Raw genomic sequence first — 20917 nt, forward strand, 5'->3', positions numbered from 1 at the left:
AACTCTTTCAAAAAAATAATAATATAACCTTTACTTTGATTTTAAATATTTTTATTTGAATAAACACTCAACCTCATCTTTAAAATACTAATCTTTCTAAAGTTAAAAAAAGATATAAATAAGGAAATACAACACGCCTAGTATCGAAATTACGAAATATTTGATTTGATTATATTAAATTAATTTACCTAAACAAGAATTAGATTAAATTAAATGATACAGTAGATATTTTTGAGGGGTGGGGGAGGACTTACGAATAAAACAATATCTTGTAATTAATGGTAATGACCGTAACAGAGATATCTAACCTTAATTAATGAAGGAAGGTGTTTAGTATTTAATCTATTTTTATTTTATTTTTTGTTTTTGACTTAAATCAGGTTGTCGCACCGCATCGTATGTCTGGTTTGTGGTTTGTGTGGGGAGTGTTGGTGTTCTCCGATTCTGTCTGGGATTTTGCTCTGTTTCTTCTGTCTCTGTGGCTGTGCTTTTTCTGAGTAAATTAAAAAAAGCAGCAGCAGCAGCGCAAGAAGAACGAGAAGCAAAATTCAGAAGAAAACGACTCTGAGAATGAAGAATGAAGAGTGAATGAAAACAGCACAGAGCTCTGCCTTTTGGACTGGGGCAGTTTAGTTATGTTAGCTCGAATCGAAAAAATCAATAAGCGTTGATACACCGCGGAATCTAATAGAATCACACTACCTACAGTATTTGTGGTTTTAGGTGACTTTCTCTCTTTATCACTATTCTTTTTCATTCATTCTTTTCTGCTATTCCTGTTGTTATTATTTGTTTTTCTGACTGAGTTTTTTTTTTTTTTAGCAAAATCTATTATGGAGGATGGGAGTAGGGTTCCGGCAGGGGATGACCCCTCTTACTGGCTGGATGCGTGTGAAGACATATCATGTGATTTCATTGATTTTGATGTCTCATCCATAGTTTCAGAGCAGCCTGACAACCCTTCCAATCAGGACTTCTTCGGTGGCATTGATAAGATTCTGGACAGCATAAAAAACGGTGCTGGTCTCCCTCTGAATCATGGTGAACCTGCTTCCAACTCTAATGGCACAGCAGCAGGAGCAGGTGAAGTTTGGCTTCCCTCCAATGCCACTTTGGCGGATGGGGGAAATCGTCATCCTCATACTCCTGTTCCTGCTTCCGCTGATGCTGCTTTTGACCATTCTGCTACTGTTCGGAATAATGGGTCGAGTAAACTGTCTAATGGGAATGAAGGGGGAGTTTTGGTTAATTATTCTAAGGAAAGGGGGGTTCTGAATGGTGGCCATGATGTTGATAGTGAAGAAAGGTGCAGCAAAAGGGCTCGGCTTGGTGGCTACAAGAATGAGAGACCTCATTATGGCAGAGGTAATTATCAAGGCAAGGAGAGGGAGAGGTGTTTTAATAATAACAGAAAGAGGCCACGGGATAGGGATGAGGTCGACAGGAGGGACAGGGATGGTGGTGGAAGGAAAAGAGAACATTGTGGTGCTGTTGGCAGGAGGGATGTTAGAGATAGAGATTGGAGGGATAGAGAACCTAGGGGTTACTGGGAGAGGGATAAATCAGGTAACAATGACATGGTCTTTCGCCCAGGCGCTTGGGAACCTGAGCGTAATCGAGAAGAAAAAATGGTTAATGATGTGAAACAAGAGAGCAATGGAAAGCTTGATAAGAAATCTGAGGAGGCTAAGGAGAGGGTTCCTGAGGAAAAAGCTAGACAGTATCAATTAGATGTTCTTGACCAGGCAAAGAGGAAAAATACTATAGCTTTCCTTGAAACTGGAGCAGGGAAAACCTTAATTGCTGTTCTTCTTATTAAAAGTATACAAGAGAGTTTGCAGAAGCAAAATAAGAAAATGCTTGCAGTATTTTTAGTTCCAAAAGTTCCATTAGTTTACCAGGTAAAATAGTTTTTCACAATTTATTTATTATTAAATGCTTTTGGTTGGGGACATCAATGAGATTTTTGTAATGCTATGCAAGTGGTCTCCATTCACAATCGTAATTATTTGTATAAGTAATCCGCTGTAGTAATTTCAGTTCTTTGTCTAATTACAGCAAGCTGAAGTAATTCGTGAGCGAACTGGTTATCAAGTAGGCCACTATTGTGGAGAAATGGGACAGGATTTCTGGGATGCACGAAGGTGGCAGCGTGAATTTGATACCAAACATGTATGTTTTGAACTTTTTATTGAAGATATGCTGATCTGAGCTTGCTCTCACCTTATTTTTTGTTATTCTGTTTTCTTCCCCATCTTTGTTTGGCTACTGGTTCAGTGTTAAGGTTTAGTTGTTGACATAAAGTTATTCATTTATGCCCAATGCATATGTGTACTTCATATTAAAATTCTTGCTCGGATGTCAGTATTGTAGCACATGCAGCTTTTGTAGTTAATGATTGGCCATATCTAGCTGTATAAATTTTTGGTTCTTAGCCTGCAATAGCATATGATGGGAAAACATTGTTGTTAACTGGTGGTGCTATGACAGAATTGCGTAGCGAATTTTTGCCAACTTTTGAAGGGAGACCTGCTATTGTAGTGGCATAGCCACACTGGCGTGTTTCTACTGTGTAATTTTGGTCTTCCATCATGTTCCACTATCCACCATTGATAACACTGCTGGAAAATCGTACACATCTATTCAGGTTTAGAAAATAGATGTTAGAACCTGTTTTTTTTTTTAATTTATGAAGTTTAGCTGTGGGATTAAGTTTTAGTGTAATTAGTACACTAGCATCTATTAATATACCATTATCTATTAGTATTAACATATCAATGGAGGATAACACTGGGAAAATTGTACACATTTGTTTAGGTTAGGTAAATAGAAGTTAAAGCCTATGCTCTTAACTTTTAGGTAAGATTCAACTTTAGTTTAATTAGTATACTAGTATGTATCCTTACTGGCCTATTTTTGTTTTCATAAATCATTTATGCTTTGTAATTATAATTGGTGTTGCTCAATGAATGAACTTTTATATGTTGGGTTCATCTAAGATGGTATCACTGAAATGGAATGCTTTTTTAGTTTCCTTGGGGTATTAGATTTCAGAATGTGTGGGGATGGTGAGTACGCTTGTTGATGATTTTGCACTTCAGCTTTTATTTTTCTTTTTGTTCCAATGTTTATCTCAATACTCCAATGTTTAATCTGACAGATTTTTGTGGTATTTGTATTTGTTGGAGTTATGAAGAACTTGTAACTATATGACACCAAACAATCCCCTTGTTATTTGGTTTGGGCAGTTCAGGGTTTTACTAAAAATTGAAATGCATATTCATCTAATCTATGCATATATGTAGTAGTTTATGTGGATGATATAATCATCATAAGGGATGATCATACTGGGATTCAGCATTTGAAGGAGTATCCATTTTGTCACTTTGAAATGAAAGACTTGGGTCAATTAAGATACTTACAGGAATTAAGGTTGCTTAGTAAAATTGTGGAATTTCCATCTGCTAAGCAAATATTGGTGAATGGTACAAAAGCTGAATTATTTCATGTAATCTGACCAGATATTTTTTTGCTGATGGTTTGGTGAGCCAGTTCTTTAGTCCACTTCGTAGTGACTATTGGATGTAGTTGCTTGAGTTTTGAGGTTTATAAAATGATACTTAGGAAAGATTTGTGTATGGGAATTGGGACCATAGGGATATTGTTACTTATATAAATGCACACCGGGTTTTGTCTCCTTGTCACAAAAGGTATCCCTCAACATAATGTTTTCATTTTTGGGAAATCTCATTTCATGGAAAAACAAGGACTAAAAGGTGGTTTTCAAATTCAACTGCTAAAGCAGAATACCAAACTAAGACCTGATATTGAAAACATCAACTTTTTACAATGTGGCAGTTCTTCACGTTGCATCTGACCCAATCTTCCCTGAGTGAGCCAAACATATAGAAATTGCTGCTACGTAATTCATGAGAAGATTGCTCTTGGAGAAATTAACACATCCTTTGTTAGCTTAAAGGATCAATTATTTGATTTATTCGCCAAACCTCTTTGGAGACCAAAAATTTTTCTATCTGCAGGAACCTAAATGTTTATTATATCTACACTCCAGCTGAAGGACATGTTAGAAACTATATATAACTTATCACTAATCCTGTTTTGCAATTACCTTTGGTTCTCTGTGCCTTGGAAAATTGAGATATTTTAATTATCCTTTTTTAAATTGTACTATATTAACTATCTCTGTATATATAATTTTCCTGTGTATTTAGCTCTCAAGAATATTCACTCAAAATGAATCTTATATTTTTTTTTTTATCAATTGTATTGCATTATCTACGTTTTATGTGGATACTCTGGTGCCAACATTTGACTTTTTCAACGTTTGCAAGATATAATGTATTCTAAAAACTAGCAATTGTAATTATTTGCACGTTTGTTGAAGCTCTTGTAATTTCTTTGTATTGTTTTTAAATATTAGAAAGCAGTGGATGAACTAATAGCTAGTAAATCAGACTTAAAAGACATGACTATGTGATTTGAAAGTTGATTGGTATATGTTTCTGCAACTTTTATTCTCAAAATTTAATAAAAGTGGTTGGCAGATTGTTTTTCTCTAAGATTCTCAAGTTTCCCCTCTCGCCCTGTTTATATTTCCACTATTCTTCCTTGGTCAGCTGTGTGTTTATACTACAAGTACTCATGTTGGCTTTTCTTTCTGTAGGTATTAGTCATGACCGCTCAAATTCTTTTGAACATTTTGAGGCATAGTATAATAAAAATGGAAGCAATCAATCTCTTGATTCTGGATGAGTGCCACCATGCTGTGAAGAAACACCCATATTCACTGGTGATGTCTGAGTTCTACCATACAACTCCCAAAGAGAAGAGACCATCTGTATTTGGAATGACTGCTTCTCCTGTTAACTTGAAGGGTAGTTATTCAATTTCTCAGATGAGCTTAGGATCCGGTGCTTTGTTACTAAGTTTTTAAAGCTATATTTTGTTTTGAAATTATGGGATTTTAGGTATAAGAGGGACAAAGAGAATACAAGAGAATAAAACACTAATTTTAGATTAACTGAGATGTATAATGTATTGCAGTGTATTCTTGCGTTTGATGGGTTCTTAAAACTAACAATTCTAAGCCTTAAACCTAACTAATTAAGGAAACAAATCATGATATGATAAGGATCTTTTGTAATAATCTTAAGAGATAAAGAGGAAATAGGGGAACGAAACTTATAGGATAATCTAGATATGACTATCTTTTGTAAACATTTTACTTAGGGTTTGAAACTCTTGTCGAACAACTTAGTATTCTTTTATTATTTGCATTGTTCATTCTGAGTTGTGTTCAAGTTAGAATTGTTCATGCTTGTGACATATTCAGGTGTCTCCAGCCAAGTAGATTGTGCAATTAAAATTCGCAATCTTGAGAGTAAGTTAGATTCTATAGTTTGCACCATTAAAGATCGTAAGGAGCTGGAGAAACATGTGCCAATGCCCTCTGAAGTTGTGGTCGAGTATGACAAAGCTGCCAGTTTATGTTATCTACATGAGCAGATAAAGCAGATGGAGGTTGAAGTTGAAGAAGCTGCAAAATCTAGTTCAAGAAGAAGCAAATGGCAGTTTATGGGAGCTAGAGATGCTGGAGCTAAGGAAGAGCTGCGCCAAGTATATGGTGTTTCTGAAAGAACTGAAAGCGATGGAGCTGCAAACCTAATTCAGAAGTTGAGAGCTGTTAATTATGCTCTTGGTGAACTGGGACAATGGTGTGCATTCAAGGTACATACCCTTTCTTGGAGAATGAGGAATCTTGAGTTTCTTGGCCATCTTTATAAAGTGTCTTTCTTTTTACAGGTTGCACAATCCTTTTTAGCAGCTTTGCAAAATGATGAAAGGGCCAACTACCAACTTGATGTCAAGTTTCAGGAATCTTATCTGAGTAAAGTTGTTTCTCTACTGAAATGCCAACTGTCAGAGGGAGCAGTTTCTGACAAAAATACTGATATTGATGACTTGGAGAATGGTGCGGCTCAAAGTGTTTCTGAGCATGAAGAGATGGAAGAAGGGGAACTTCCAGACAGTCATGGTGAGCTGGGTTATTGAATCGAAACTTTGTAATGGCTCAAATTTCATCTGCTTAAATTTGTAATTGTCCAGATAAGCTAAATTTGTTATTCTTTAATTTGGCAACATCTTAGAGTATATACGAAATTTGGAGTATATTTCACATGTGAAAGAGCATTCATAATTCACTACATATCTAACTTATTCATTGTTTTGTAATGATATTTAAATTAAATATTAAAATACCAATGTCTGAGATGAAATGTAGTTTGATATTTTATTTAAGCTGACACATTTTTGTTTAGTTGTCTCTGGTGGAGAGCACGTGGATGTCATTATAGGAGCTGCTGTGGCTGATGGCAAGGTGACCCCCAAGGTGCAGGCACTAATAAAAATACTTCTCAAGTATCAGCATACAGAAGACTTCCGTGCAATCATCTTTGTTGAGCGTGTTGTTTCTGCATTAGTTCTGCCAAAGGTTGATAGACACACATTACTTCTATAGTTTTTTTTAGTTGATTAAGTTGCATAACCAATATCCTGTTGGTTCATTGTGTGCCAATACTGGCAGGTCTTTGCGGAGCTTCCATCTCTTAGTTTTGTTAAGTGTGCAAGCTTGATTGGTCACAATAACAGTCAGGAAATGCGAACCCACCAAATGCAAGATACAATTTCCAAATTCCGTGATGGGCGGGTAATATTTTGTTGGCATGGCTCAGCTATCAATTTCACATGGGTAGAAGTAATATTTTCTATTCTCTCAATCTGACTAATGTCCTCATTTGTAGGTCACATTGTTGGTTGCCACTAGTGTTGCTGAAGAAGGACTTGATATTCGGCAATGCAATGTTGTTATTCGCTTTGACCTTGCAAAAACTGTTTTGGCATACATTCAATCCAGGGGGCGTGCTAGAAAACCTGGATCTGATTACATCCTGATGGTGGAGAGGTACTGGTTGTGACAGTTTTAGCTGTTGTTATTTTACTCTTTCTTTTGTTTTTCAAGTATATTTTTCTAGAGATTTAGTAAGACCAAGAGAAAAGGAATCTCTTTTGTTTGTCCTCTGGTTATGGCCTGCTTTGATGACAGTAGTTATGTTATTATTAATTGAGGTGATGGAAGGATCTCATTCTGCATTTAGCAATGCAACTAAGAAAATTTTTATTATTTCTTGGGTTATTTTCTTTTTTTGTTCCTCCTCCACCTATTGAATTTAAATAAATCCCCATTTTAGTCCGTGAAATCACAAAATCCATATTTAATCATTGACATTGTGGAATGATATTGGTAATTTTTTATGCAAAATGACAACAATGATGTAGAGAAAGGACTAAAGTTAGGACTTTTTTCAAATTCCAGGACCAAGTGAAGATTATATCGAAGTTAGGGACTATAGCGTAAGTCACTAACAATTTTAGGGATTAGAATGAGGTTTACTCATTGATTTTCTTCTCTTTCTTGGTCAATTTAGTTCTTTTTTCTGGTTCAGGCAGATTCCTTGTCCTTCTTTCTCTGTGATTTATGCCATGTCTCAAAGTTATTCTTTTATCATTAATTATTTTTTAACTGTTTAATAAATTACTTTACTTGTCATAAATATCTTTCATTACATGGGAAGTTTAAATTGGGTTTTCAGAAGTGGAAGGTAGACTAAAGTTGAGGCAAAGTGGCCTTAGTTGGATTTGAGCATGGGATCAAATAGTCTCTTTAGAATCATTTTGCCACATGTGTCGAGGCTCTTGTGATAATAGGCTTTGCTATACGACATGAACTTGTTCTTTATTTAGTGTCAGAATAATTTATTTGAAAATTTTGTTTTAGATTTTTCAACCAATAGTAAATTATTCTTTGTGGAAGATTCTGCTTTTCCTTATCTGATTGTCATACTGAAAATTTGGCATTTTGTTGGTTATGGCATTCACCGGCATAATGTTCATAATTTTACCAGACATGCATGGTGTTTTATATTTTGTGGGTGGATGCTAAGTCATTGAATTCTTTCCCTCTCCACTACTTGTGTTGTCTTGTACCTAGGGGCAATTTGTCACATGAAGCATTCCTAAGGAATGCCAGGAACAGTGAGGAGACTTTGCGTAAAGAAGCAATAGAGAGAACAGACCTTAGTCATCTGAAGGACACTTCAAGATTGATTTCTGTTGAAACTAGGCCTGGAACTGTTTACCAGGTGAAGTCAACTGGTGCAGTTGTGAGTCTTAATTCTGCTGTAGGTCTTATCCACTTCTACTGCTCTCAGCTACCTAGTGACAGGTGCTACATTTTGGCTTGAGATTGGTAGTTTTCTTTACCGGCCTTTTATTAAGCTTCAAATTATGACTTGGATGTTTTCTGTCCCTTGTCCAGATATTCAATTCTTCGTCCTGAGTTTATTATGGAGAGGCATGAGAAAACAGGAGGTCCCACAGAATATTCTTGCAAGCTTCAACTGCCTTGTAATGCACCATTTGAAAATCTCGAGGGCCCAATATGCAGTTCTATGCGTCTAGCACAACAGGCATGCGATATTTTATGATGAATTTGATTGCTTCTGCTTGTTGGTTGTATGTTAGTTAGTGTTGTATACAATAGTATGATAGTCTTTGTTTGTTGACTGTCACTTAAGAGCTGAGTCAGCACAGGAGTCTTTGCCTGCTAAGCACTCTTCTTAGAGTATTATAAATGTGCACTCTACTGAATATTTCAGTAATAATAAAATATATCTTCTCTCATGATTTCTTTATGAATATTAAATTGTAATACTGCTCAGCTTTATCATGAACCATTTGTTAATCTGGTGTTACGTAGGCTGTTTGTCTGGCTGCTTGCAAGAAATTGCATGAGATGGGAGCATTCACTGACATGCTATTGCCTGATAAAGGAAGTGGGGGAGAAAGAGAAAAGGATGAGCAAACTGATGAAGGAGATCCACTTCCAGGGACTGCTAGACATAGGGAGTTCTATCCTGAAGGTGTGGCTGACATACTGAAGGTTGGTTCTTTCTGCAAGTTATGCAGTCTAAGCAATCTTTTTGTAGAGTTTTGTATAGTTGAGCAGTACACATTTATCATTATTCATTTTTGAAGAAATTCTTAGAAAGTGCACTTTAAATCTAATTCAACCTTACACAGCCAATTTATATGGTGAGATTTTCATTCACTTATATGCTCTAATTTGGCCATGTCTCTAGTTGACGTATGATTTCCAACACAACTCCTCACACCGAGGATTGAACATCTCAAATATAGGACTAAATACTTGTAGGCGGTTTAATAGCAAGTTATATGGTAAACCCAATAAATCTCGTTAGGATAGACTTTGATATCATCTTAGAAAGTGAACTTTAAACGTATCTCAACCATACAAAACCAACTTGTAAGTGAGTTTTTGTGTTCATTTATATATTATAATTTGGCTGTATCTTTAGTTGATGTGAAATCTTCAATAAAAATCTTGTGTAATACCTTAATCCAGTGGTAGGATTTTGAGTATACTGAGGGTTGGTTCTTTCTGCAATTTATGTAGTCTAAGCAATCTTTTGTAAGGGTTTATTATATAGTTGACCAGTACACCATTTATCATTCTTCATTTGTAAAGGAAGCTTGTATGTTATACCTTTATTCTGGTGCTATGATCTTGAAGGCTTTGAAGATGGTTATTATTAATATAATGGAGAACAAGTGCAACCTAAATACTTCCTGTATTGTGGTCTAAACACACAGAAGTCATTATATATGCCTTGTTTTCTCTCTTCTCAACACTTCCCATTCAGGAAAAGAACAGGGATACCTTCTACAAAAGTGAATATTCACCAAATTTGTATCTGTCTAGCCACATGAATGCTATTTTGGTCTTTAGTTACAGGATAGGTTTGTTGTCTTGACCTCATTATTGCTTAATGCTATTTGAATTTTCAGGGAGAATGGATCTTATCTGGAAAAGATGCTTGCAACAATTCCAAATTGCTTCAACTTTACATGTATGCTGTGAAGTGTGAAAATATTGGCCATTCAAAGGATCCGTTCTTGATTCAAGTTTCAAATTTTGCAATACTTTTTGGCAATGAGCTGGATGCAGAGGTAGTAATTTGTATTTGTGCTACTGCTTCTAGTTCCATTTTTTGCATTATAACTCATTTTCTCCCTTTCTAATCACCCTAATTTTGTAGGTGTTATCGATGTCAATGGATCTATTTATCGCTCGAACCGTGACTACAAAGGCATCTCTTGTCTTTATGGGGTTGATAAGTATCACTGAGAGTCAGGTTGAAAAATTAATCAGTGTACTTGTTTTAAATGTTCATATATTTTTTTGAAAAATAGTTTCTTATGTCAGAAACCTATTTTTTCATGACATGCAGCTGGCATCCCTGAAAAGCTTTCATGTAAGATTGATGAGCATTGTCTTGGATGTGGATGTTGAACCATCTACCACACCTTGGGATCCTGCAAAAGCATATTTGTTTGTCCCAATGTTTGGCGATAAGTCTGTAGATCCTATGAACCAAATTGACTGGTGTCTGGTTGAGACAATAATTGGAGCTGATGCATGGAAGAATCCCCTCCAGAAAGCTCGACCAGATGTTTACCTTGGTACTAATGAGAGAACATTAGGTGGAGACAGAAGGGAATATGGGTTTGGAAAATTGCGTCATGGCATGGCTTTTGGGCAAAAATCACATCCCACCTATGGAATCAGAGGAGCTGTGGCCCAGTTTGATGTGGTGAAAGCTTCAGGGTTGGTTCCTAGTAGAGATTCCATGCAAACACAAAAGCAAATTAATATTACTACCCACGGAAAATTGATGATGGCAGATACCTGTACTAATGCAGAGGATCTGGTAGGGAAAATTGTAACTGCTGCTCATTCGGGGAAGAGGTTTTATGTTGATTCTATACGCTATGACATGTCAGCAGAAAACTCTTTCCCTAGGAAAGAAGGTTATCTTGGTCCTCTGGAGTATAGCTCATATGCTGATTACTACAAGCAAAAGTATGATATATTACTAATATTGTTATCTCGTAGTTTTTTCCCCTTTGTTTAAAATATTTCTTTCCTGATGCAGTCAAGCCTCCCTATCCCATTTTTTGAACTCTTTAGTTTCCGTGTGTTTTGAAACTTCTTACTAATAACTTGTTGGCCACATTGCACCTCTAATATTGTGCAGGAAGAACAAGGGGCAAATCTTAATCTGTGAAGGAATCTTCTGTTGTCACCTCTAAATAGTGAGGACGTTATCAACAATGTTCCATGGAAAGTGACAATAACTTCTTGTTCCTTCCAGATTAGAGAAGCTTTTTGTCTCTTCTTGCACAATTGAGGGTGCGAATGGCTACTGGTTCTTTTTATGTTTTGGGTGTAGATATGGAGTTGATTTGATTTACAAGCAGCAACCTCTAATAAGAGGGCGTGGTGTATCATACTGCAAGAATCTTCTGTCCCCTCGCTTTGAGCACTGTGAAGGTTTGTTCTCATAGTTTCTATCGTGGAATTATTGTGCTTTGTAAAATTTGTGGACTCATGTTTAATGGGAAATGTCAATTCATTGTATAGCACATGAAGGCGAATCTGAAGAGACACATGACAAAACTTATTATGTTTTCCTTCCTCCCGAGCTATGTCTTGTACACCCACTGCCTGGATCACTTGTCCGTGGTGCCCAGAGGTTGCCTTCAATAATGAGGAGGGTTGAAAGTATGCTACTTGCAGTTCAGCTGAAGAATATGATAAACTATCCTGTCCAAACTTCAAAGGTATCTTATCTGCTCGAGGTATTTGTGTTTCAGTTCTAGTTTCCTCACTTAACCCATGCCTTCTTTGTGAACAGATCTTGGAAGCCTTGACCGCTGCCTCTTGCCAGGAGACATTCTGCTATGAAAGGGCTGAGCTTCTCGGAGACGCTTACCTGAAATGGGTTGTTAGTCGATTTCTTTTCTTAAAATACCCTCAGAAACATGAAGGTCAACTTACTAGGATGAGACAACAAATGGTCAGTAACATGGTATTATATCAATATGCATTAAGTAGAGGGCTTCAATCATACATTCAGGCAGATCGCTTTGCTCCATCCAGATGGGCAGCTCCTGGGGTGCTGCCTGTCTTTGATGAAGATACCAAGGATGGGGAGTCCTCTTTGTTTGACCAGGAGCGATCCATTTCTAAAACTGAGAAGATGGATTGTCACACGGATGGATATGATGATGAGATGGAAGACGGCGAGCTTGAGAGTGATTCAAGTTCTTACAGAGTTCTGTCCAGTAAGACACTTGCAGATGTTGTGGAAGCACTGATTGGGGTATATTATGTAGAAGGTGGTAAAAATGCTGCCAATCACCTTATGAAATGGATTGGCATTCAAATAGAGTTTGATCCCGATACGATGGATTGTGCAAGAAAGCCATTTAATGTTCCAGATAGCATACTCAGGAGTGTTGACTTTGATGCTTTAGAGGGTGCTTTAAATCTAAAGTTTAAAGACAAGGGGCTGTTGATAGAATCCATAACGCATGCCTCCAGACCATCTTCAGGAGTATCCTGTTATCAGCGGTTGGAGTTCGTTGGTGATGCTGTCTTGGATCATCTTATCACCAGACACTTGTTTTTCACTTACACAAATCTGCCACCAGGACGTCTCACTGACCTTCGGGCTGCTGCTGTAAATAATGAAAATTTTGCACGTGTTGCAGTTAAACACAACCTTCATGTACATCTCCGACATGGGTCCAGTGCCCTAGAGAAACAGGTCTTGTTTCGTTCTATTGACTTTTTATTACCTTGAGATGAATCATATGACCTATCTGTAATATTCCAAATTCTTTAAGCGAGCTGTTGATTTTGTTGGTTGCGTACAGATTAAAGAATTTGTGAAGGAAGTTCAAGATGAATTGTCAAAGCCAGGTTTTAACTCCTTTGGTCTGGGAGACTGCAAAGCTCCCAAGGTCCTTGGTGACATTGTCGAATCTATTGCGGGTGCCATTTTTCTTGACAGTGGAAGGGATACTACTGTTGTTTGGAAGGTTAGTTCCTAGCTTTTAAGCAGACCATTCCTTCCAGTGTTCATTCACAAAATGGAAGGAAAAAAGAGAAACTAATGGAGAATATTATGGGTTTCTCAATTTTGCCAGGTTTTTCAGCCTCTTCTGCATCCTATGGTTACCCCAGAGACTCTGCCAATGCATCCTGTGCGAGAGCTGCAGGAGCGATGCCAACAGCAAGCCGAAGGCTTAGAGTATAAAGCAAGCCGTATTGGCAATTTGGCCACTGTTGAAGTATTCATTGATGGGGTGCAAGTAGGAGCTGCTCAAAATCCACAGAAAAAAATGGCACAAAAGTTAGCTGCCAGAAATGCCCTTGCTGCTTTGAAAGAGAAGGAGGTGGGAAAAACTCAGGAAAAGAATGATGAAAGCGGGAAAAAGAATGGAAACCAGTCATTTACTAGGCAAACATTAAATGATATCTGCTTACGAAGAAATTGGCCTATGCCATTCTACAGGTATATGGCATTATGAAGTTACCTACTTAGTATTATAACTGAACATCTATAACTTTTTTAACACAAACTTGTAGGTGTGTGAATGAGGGTGGTCCAGCACATGCTAAGAGATTTACATTTGCGGTGCGAGTCAATACTACTGATCGGGGATGGACGGATGAATGTGTTGGAGAGCCAATGCCAAGCGTCAAGAAGGCCAAAGATTCAGCAGCCGTTCTTCTCTTAGAACTACTAAACAAATTATACGTGAAAAAGATGGAGTGATTTTTATTCCCATTCTATCTAGCCAAATATTTAAACCATTCTTGTGCATCAGGTATTGAAACCCAGCATTATCAACTGCTTCAAGCCATGTCTCAATCAATGGTTGAATAAATAAGAAACAAGGGATGTTACGATTTACTAATTTATTATATATGTAACCAATTATGTGATTCCTCTGATAAATTCACAAGAGGTAATAGCTTTTAGTTCACTTTGTCGTCTTTTTTTCCTTCAGGTATTTCATGAGATCTTAATTTAATGTTTACGGGCACTCATCTTGGCCAGTATTTTGTGACAGAGGATAGTCGTACATAAAACAAGTTGAGGACTAGAATTGGCGGTTAAGCATACTATTTTGTAGCTTGTATGTATTCTAGAAACAGCTCATGTAAATTATTGAATTACACAACGATATTGAACTTTTACTCGAGAATTTGAGTCTAAAATGAAGGTTACAATAGGACTTGAGTCAGCATTAATGAAATACACAGCCAAATTATGGCATGGAAACTGGTAAACATAGTTAAATCACTTCAATTTTGATTATTTTACAAGACTTACATACATTAAGCACGGCTAATAAACCAAACAGGTTGTTTATTATCCGGCCAAATACGAAAACTAAAAGGTATAGACAGGTTTTGATTAGGATATATTAAAATAACAGTATATTATGGCTTATTCCGATTGTTGATGGAGAACGTAGAGTAACATAATTGTCTATCGCCTCAAGGTGTGCAGAATATACTCTGCATAGAGATCCCTGCACCAAATTAGAGGCAAGGTTAGCAGCGTAAAACATGTACCAGAAGACTCCAGATTTGTAATGCTTTTATTTTTTTTCACGACACCTAACTTTTTTGTTTCTACACTTATTTCATGTAAAAAAAAGGGCATATTTTAATAGGTGTAGCAAAATGTGACGTAAAATAATGAGATTCTTGCACTATAGAGCAGTATTAGTTGCATAAACATGTCCAAAATGACAACAAATGCTTGGCAGGAGAGAATGATGTTAGCAGAGTGTCAGGATTTTGTTTAAATTCGATTGGATGCGTATACATTGAGTACTGGATGGCATCAACAGCAACGCTTGCAGGTAGAAAGTCATTAACTGCTACTTCCTTGTGCTCATTCTTTTTGTCTTAGCAATGTGTTAAGAAACAAATCTCAAATTGTGAAGGAAAGATAAGAAATAAACTTAAATGAATGTAATGAATTGGATACAGTCTTCAAAGAAGCGTCGGATCTCAGAGATGCGGTGAGGTGCAAGTTCTTTATAGTCGGTAAAGTGCTTATATTCTGGGTCATCAGCGCACACTGCAATAATTTTATCATCTTTCTCTCCCTGTGTCAAAAACACATTTGTCATTGTGTAATGTAAAATGGGGTAAAAGAAGTGGGAATGATTTTATTGGCTTAGAAAGCAATAGAGGTAGATATACCTGGTCAATCATGGGCATGATTCCAATGGCCCTGGCTCGCAGGAAACAACCAGGAAGTACTGGTTCCTGTCCGTCAGTAATTCATTCAGTAAGCTAACTATGTTAAAATGCCTATGTTTAGGATTTCTCCAGATGTAGTTAAGAAAATAAGTTCTTTTATCTCATCTTCCTCCCCTCTCAGACCTTTGCACTAATGACTACTGCAATATTGGAGTTAAAAAAATAGTTTTTTCTGCTTTCTTTCCCATCAATGTAATTCAAATGGGTCAACATTTTAGCAGAAGCTTTACCTGCATGAGGACCAAGACATCCATTGGGTCATTGTCTTCACACAGTGTGCGAGGGATAAAACCGTAGTTATGAGGATAAACAACAGATGAATACAGAATCCGATCAACCTGAGCATTATTAGGATAGTAAGAAGAACAATCTAAAGCATAGAGATAGATAGGTAGGGAAAAAAATCATCTGGCAGTGAGCTCTCTGTGAAATCTGTTTGAAATTACAGCACAGGAGTGGAGACTTCTATTCCAATAACCATGCAATCAGTTTGTACCTTAATTAATCCAGTCTTTTTGTCAAGTTCATACTTGACCTTGCTTCCTTTAGTGATCTCCACAACCTGTGGGAGACAACTAATCATTCAGCAAGCAGCAAAACTATTTCACTAGAAAATTGCAAGTCAAGAATGGGATGCAAATCAGAAGACAAGAACTTACACAGTTGAAAATCTGAGGAGCCTCCGGTCCTGCATATTTTTCAAAAATTAGTTTTGAAACATGTTTTAAATCTCAGCTTTGACGTAAATTGAATGCACATTGAATACAAATTGGCAATGTATAATATCTGAGCTACAGTACCAATTTCAAGATCATGCCAAGGATGCGCAGCTACTGATCTCCTTGACAAAGACGAAAGAATCCTTTCATTCAAACGGGGAACTGGACGATTTTCTTGACCTTCTTCGCCATTCTCAGCCATCTTTAAATCTATATGGGATGAAAAAAGTCACCCAAACACGGTGCATGCAAGAAGTTATACAAGGTTTGAGACAAAGAAAAGACGTACCTTGATGAGGAGTAAATAATGTTGATGGAAGAAATTGTTAAGGGTTGATGTATTTATATGAAGATTTGAAGGGAAGTACAAGACTTGGTCAAATTTATTAGACCATTCACTTCGGTTCTTCATGAAATTTAGCACTCCATCACTTTTTTCCTACAAATTTCAAACTTCCTTATGTCTGTATTAACCACTAGATTCTCCGAAAACTAAGTTAAGCGAAACACAATTTTAGAACATCTTCACCTTTTTTCCCGTTTTATTCTTTTCTAGTTTTGTATCCTCTTTACTAATTTGGCATCCCTTTCAATTTTGGTATATATTCTACAATATATTATAATAATTCATGTAAAAAGAATGCTGTAACATAGCATTGTAAAAGAAATGTGAATAGCATAATCTATTTTATCTTGATAAAAAGGATTTAACTTTGACATGTGTCAGTTGAAAATTTCTAGCTTTTTCGTAATGCTCTTATCATTTATCATTCAATTTTTAAAATTGATATAATGATTGATAATAAAAAGCTTTTTAATTGTTACATGCTCCCCTCTCACTAAAATATTAGTTACATAAAGGAAATTCGGGATAAAGATGTTGATTATTCAAATTTTAAAGCTTGTTTTATATAGGGAAATATGTTGTATTATGGCAAGATAAAATTATAATAAGTATTTTTATACAAACATATAATTATATCCTAGTTTACCCGTAAACCAAAATAATAAAAAATATGACTAAAGTGTGGATCTATCGAGGAGGGTAGAGGTTACTCGTGGGTTAAACACCAATAGCATTTGTGTCAACTATATAAGAGATCAACACCACTATTTATCCAAAACCTTAAAGTAATAGGTCAATGAATCTTTCACCTTTATATACTACTCTACTTTCTCATTTCTATCCAACGTGGAATTTGGACTCACGGATTCCCAACCTAAATTACATTTTATCTTCTTTTTTTTACCTCTTGATGTATAGTATATATGTTAAATTACTTTTCAGTTGTGTGTATTATTACTTTTAGTTCATTTTCTTAAATAGAAAAGAAGTCATTTCATGTGTACCAAGAATAAAATTATTATCTGGAGTAGTTTTATTAATGTAAGAATTAATTGAATAGTTTTGCATTAACAATAATCATTCAAGAATAACAGCTTCTATTTTGGATGTCAATAATATCACATCCTTAAGAAGAAAATGTCAATCAATTTACATTAATGTTTAACTTAAAAAATAGAAAATACATGATTAATATGTTAATCTAATGAGTTATCAAAAGTTTGTTTCTTTATTCGAAGCTGTCATCAATTCCATTAGTTAAATCCAGCTAAGATTGAGTTGTGAGTAAAGAATTTAGTCATCCAATGAATCAGAGTCCGGTATATGCAATAAATTGAAACATTCAGAATGCACAGAGATTTTCATCTGAATGGTTATAAGACTGTTAATAGCAGATGATTAAATTTATTAAGTTACAGCTACGGAATACACTTGCTTTTGTACCTTAGTGAAGTATGTCAGTAGCAGAATATTGGATGTACAGTGGCAGGGAAGTCACAGTTCACACATAAACACGTACAATTAAGGATCTTTATCTTCTTTTTTAGACTGGCAAAACTAAACTGAGTAGGACATAAAAAGGAGGAAAAATTCAAGGGACATTCATAGAATCAGGAGACATTGATATCATCTGAAGAAGGCTTGAATTTGAGAATGTCTCTTCCAGTGCAGGTCCTTTGCTAATTCCTCCATCAAGACTTTCTTTAGTCAAGTGTACTAACTCCCTCACAACATCAACCATTCCCAACCTTCCATCAACACCAAATAAGAGGCATCTTGTGGCAAGATCAGCAATGATCTGCATTTGCTCTTGCCGATACTGTGGTTGTTCATCATAGCAAAGAAAAGGGTCAAAAATTTCTTGAAATTTTCCAGCCCTTATATGCTGCAAGGCTGAACTTGGTAAATCCAAGCGATTTGAGCCTGAGATGATTTCAAGAAGCAACACACCCATGTCATAGACATCATTTTTGCAGATGCCAAAGCCTTCGTGGTTCTTGTGTAAGTGAGAACCATAGTAAAAATTGGAGTTGAGCAGACCAAATCCTGCAATCTTGACAGAATAATCATCATCAAGGAAGATGCATGCAGATTTAAGGTTATGGTGAAATATGGGAGGAGAGTTCTCGTAGTGTAGGAATGCAAGAATGCTAGCTGTTTCTGCAGCGATAGTCAATCTCCTGTACCAATCTAAACGTAGTTGTTGTCCTTTGCTTTGATGTAAATGTTCCTCCAGAGTACCATTGGAAGGAAACTCATAAACTACTAGAGTGTTGCCAGATTCAATACAGCAACCAAGAATGCGGGCCATGTTTCTATGCACAGTAGAAGACAGAACTTCGATCTGTGACAGAACTTGAATTAAGTCTTTCTTCTCACATTGTAATTTGTGGACAGCTATGTGAGATCCATCCCTCAAAACTCCAGCGAAAATTGTCCCATTATTGGCATGCATAAGTTTTTTAACCTCTGCAAAACCTTTAGTGGCTTCCTCTAGCTCGTGGAGGCTGAACAGTCGAGTTTTACAAGCTTTGGGGATTGAAATGTTTTGATAGTAAGCCTGCTCCGTGTCAAACATCCCCGGTTTTGCTGGCCTTTTAAGAAGATAAAATAGAGCAACCAGGGAGGCAACGATCAGAACTGGGCCAATGATTCCTGCATGTTGAGTTTAGAATGCTCTTAGATTGATTGACACAAGGAATTTAAGTATATAATATAACTGACCACGACTACCAGATACATATATAGCTTAAGGAAAACGGTGAAGAATTGAAAGCATCTGGTAGTCATGAATCCTTGTTGTGACCTCTGCACAATTTGTTGAATGTGTTGTATAGTAATTTTTGAGTTGGCACACTCGAGACTTTAGGAAATTAAGTTTTATATGAACATTACCGTTCTCTATTACGTACCGGCAATGATAACAAATTTCCTCTGATCTTGTCTTTTGATGTTGCAGTCACTTCCATATGCTTCCTTTCCGTCCTTTATGCAAGCTAACAGGAATACATCAACCATAAGCAAATGTCATACTTAAACGTATACAAGGTTAACAATCCATTTACGGAAGAAAAGGGATATTACTGGGACAATTTCTACCACACCCTTCCGTGCATCACACTTTCTTTCACAAATTATAACGCACAAACGACGTAATTGCAAATATGTAATGGCATTAAAACAAGTAATATATTTTAACCCGGTTATGATGAAAACTACTCACCCTGCAAACATCCAGTTCCATTAGCAAAACCATCACCGATATATCCATTTTGACAGGCACATCTCACTCCTCCTTCGATTGATGTAGCATTGATCATGTCAGCATTCCTTGCACAAACTTGGTCAGAGGAGTTTCTGGGCAGTGCCCATTCCAACTTGACCCCCCGTTTTCCCCAAGTTGAGCCTCGCAAAACGGCCCAACTAGAAACCCCCCTGCATCCAAACTGAGAAAACACCGAAAACCCATATCCAACATGCCATATGGTATGGTCGGAGAGTGGATAGCAGCAGGCAAGGGAGCCTCCACCCCTTCCATCACAACCAGGCAAGTCAATAGTTTCACAATCTGCTTTGCAGAGAGAGGAATCCTCACAGTCATAGAGACCAATAACATTGTCCACCGAAACTCCAAAGTTGTCCTTCCCTGCAAAGCTTCTGTCAAAAGAATTCAAGTCATTGTACTGTCTACAGGATGATGAGCCAGGAAAGTCCACCAGCAGGCCATCCGGGAAGAATTCCAAGACTTTGTAGCTCACCGAGCCAATTCTGAGGAAAAGGGTAGATGAATTCGTGCAGGAGAGATGGAAAGCAGTGGAAATTGACTGACAAGAAGAGTTGACATAGAATGGAAAAGGAACATGGAGGTCCCCGCATGTTTGAGTGCAGGAGTTTGGAGGCAAAGAGGGTTGTAAGGAAGAAGAAAATGGGAAGCACAGAAGAAGTAGAAGAAAAGTGAGGAGAAGAATAGGTGACATTGTAAGGAAGAAAAGAAGTGAGTGGAGTGGAAGTGTAGTTGGTCTGTAATTTAATGAATATGAGTGTAGTGTGTGTATGTATGTATGTTGTAAAAGTGAATGATTGATGGAATGAGAGAGAGATGAAGATGAAGAAGAAGAAGACGTGGCGAAATCAGGGAGGTAATGGGTAGTGTGAAGGAGGCATAGAAGTTGGAGAAGGAGGAGACGATTGGTCTGAGGAATGGGGCACACTTCGTATCAGAATAATACATTGGAGCTTGTGCTGAGCGAGCGTGGCCAAGCTTGTGAGCATTTCAATCTTGTTGAATTGCACAAAGCTTAATTACGTAGCATAGACTATTGTGATCTTGCATGGGAATCGAGATTTCTTGCACAAACTCACACCAATAATCAATATACTATATACATACACACACCCATGTATCTTATTTCCTACACCTATATGTATATATACGTTAATATATTTGATTTCATGATTTTAGTAAAAAAAATAATGAAAGTTATAAGTTCAGTTTTATTTTTTTGAAGGAGAAATTTAATGAAAGTAGTACTATATTAATTGAAGGGCTATACATATTAAAAT

General features: G+C 36.7%; 3 protein-coding genes across 3 annotated transcripts; 1 reads left to right on the forward strand and 2 right to left on the reverse strand.

Annotated features, from left to right (window-relative positions):
- The first annotated feature begins 376 nt into the window (after nucleotides 1-376).
- LOC108322291 (endoribonuclease Dicer homolog 1) lies at nucleotides 377-13995 on the forward strand. Its single transcript, XM_017554316.2, has 21 exons — nucleotides 377-723; nucleotides 823-1901; nucleotides 2059-2172; nucleotides 4685-4895; nucleotides 5354-5748; nucleotides 5824-6055; nucleotides 6339-6511; nucleotides 6605-6727; nucleotides 6822-6982; nucleotides 8069-8302; nucleotides 8396-8546; nucleotides 8837-9019; nucleotides 9946-10107; nucleotides 10197-10292; nucleotides 10389-11020; nucleotides 11391-11491; nucleotides 11582-11781; nucleotides 11856-12770; nucleotides 12880-13044; nucleotides 13153-13520; nucleotides 13595-13995. Exons 2-21 carry the CDS (start codon nucleotides 834-836, stop codon nucleotides 13782-13784), a joined length of 5874 nt encoding a protein of 1957 aa, XP_017409805.2. The 5' UTR covers nucleotides 377-723; nucleotides 823-833; the 3' UTR covers nucleotides 13785-13995.
- A 303-nt stretch (nucleotides 13996-14298) lies between these two features.
- LOC108322292 (soluble inorganic pyrophosphatase 1) lies at nucleotides 14299-16469 on the reverse strand. Its single transcript, XM_017554318.2, has 9 exons — nucleotides 16298-16469; nucleotides 16090-16218; nucleotides 15949-15977; nucleotides 15786-15851; nucleotides 15520-15627; nucleotides 15230-15295; nucleotides 15012-15132; nucleotides 14847-14928; nucleotides 14299-14547 (listed from the first exon to the last, which is right to left on the reverse strand). The coding sequence occupies exons 2-9, from the start codon at nucleotides 16208-16210 to the stop codon at nucleotides 14505-14507; spliced, it is 636 nt and encodes a 211-aa protein (XP_017409807.1). The 5' UTR covers nucleotides 16211-16218; nucleotides 16298-16469; the 3' UTR covers nucleotides 14299-14504.
- Nucleotides 16470-17750: 1281 nt separating this feature from the next.
- Nucleotides 17751-20602, reverse strand: LOC108322274 (probably inactive receptor-like protein kinase At2g46850). The gene is made up of 3 exons (XM_017554300.2): nucleotides 19578-20602; nucleotides 19267-19350; nucleotides 17751-19009 (listed from the first exon to the last, which is right to left on the reverse strand). Exons 1-3 carry the CDS (start codon nucleotides 20329-20331, stop codon nucleotides 17946-17948), a joined length of 1902 nt encoding a protein of 633 aa, XP_017409789.1. The 5' UTR covers nucleotides 20332-20602; the 3' UTR covers nucleotides 17751-17945.
- Nucleotides 20603-20917: the final 315 nt, after the last annotated feature.

This window comes from Vigna angularis, chromosome 4 (genome assembly GCF_016808095.1).
Source record: "Vigna angularis cultivar LongXiaoDou No.4 chromosome 4, ASM1680809v1, whole genome shotgun sequence".
In the NCBI taxonomy this organism is placed as follows: Eukaryota; Viridiplantae; Streptophyta; class Magnoliopsida; order Fabales; family Fabaceae; genus Vigna; species Vigna angularis.

What these genes read in the sequence shown, in the direction of transcription:
- LOC108322274 (XM_017554300.2), bottom strand. Translation starts at nt 20,331, where the DNA reads ATGTCACCTATTCTTCTCCTCACTTTTCTTCTACTTCTTCTGTGCTTC. An exon ending in TGGAACTGGATGTTTGCAGG is followed by an intron (nt 19,351 to 19,577) that starts GTGAGTAGTTTT and finishes TATTCCTGTTAG; the next exon opens with CTTGCATAAAGGACGGAAAG. An exon ending in GAAATTTGTTATCATTGCCG is followed by an intron (nt 19,010 to 19,266) that starts GTACGTAATAGA and finishes CTCAACATGCAG; the next exon opens with GAATCATTGGCCCAGTTCTG.
- LOC108322291 (XM_017554316.2), top strand. Translation starts at nt 834, where the DNA reads ATGGAGGATGGGAGTAGGGTTCCGGCAGGGGATGACCCCTCTTACTGG. An exon ending in GTGAATTTGATACCAAACAT is followed by an intron (nt 2,173 to 4,684) that starts GTATGTTTTGAA and finishes TTCTTTCTGTAG; the next exon opens with GTATTAGTCATGACCGCTCA. An exon ending in GCTGATTACTACAAGCAAAA is followed by an intron (nt 11,021 to 11,390) that starts GTATGATATATT and finishes TTTTGGGTGTAG; the next exon opens with ATATGGAGTTGATTTGATTT.
- LOC108322292 (XM_017554318.2), bottom strand. Translation starts at nt 16,210, where the DNA reads ATGGCTGAGAATGGCGAAGAAGGTCAAGAAAATCGTCCAGTTCCCCGT. An exon ending in TTGGCATGATCTTGAAATTG is followed by an intron (nt 15,978 to 16,089) that starts GTACTGTAGCTC and finishes AAAAATATGCAG; the next exon opens with GACCGGAGGCTCCTCAGATT. An exon ending in CTCCTCAGATTTTCAACTGT is followed by an intron (nt 15,852 to 15,948) that starts GTAAGTTCTTGT and finishes TGTCTCCCACAG; the next exon opens with GTTGTGGAGATCACTAAAGG.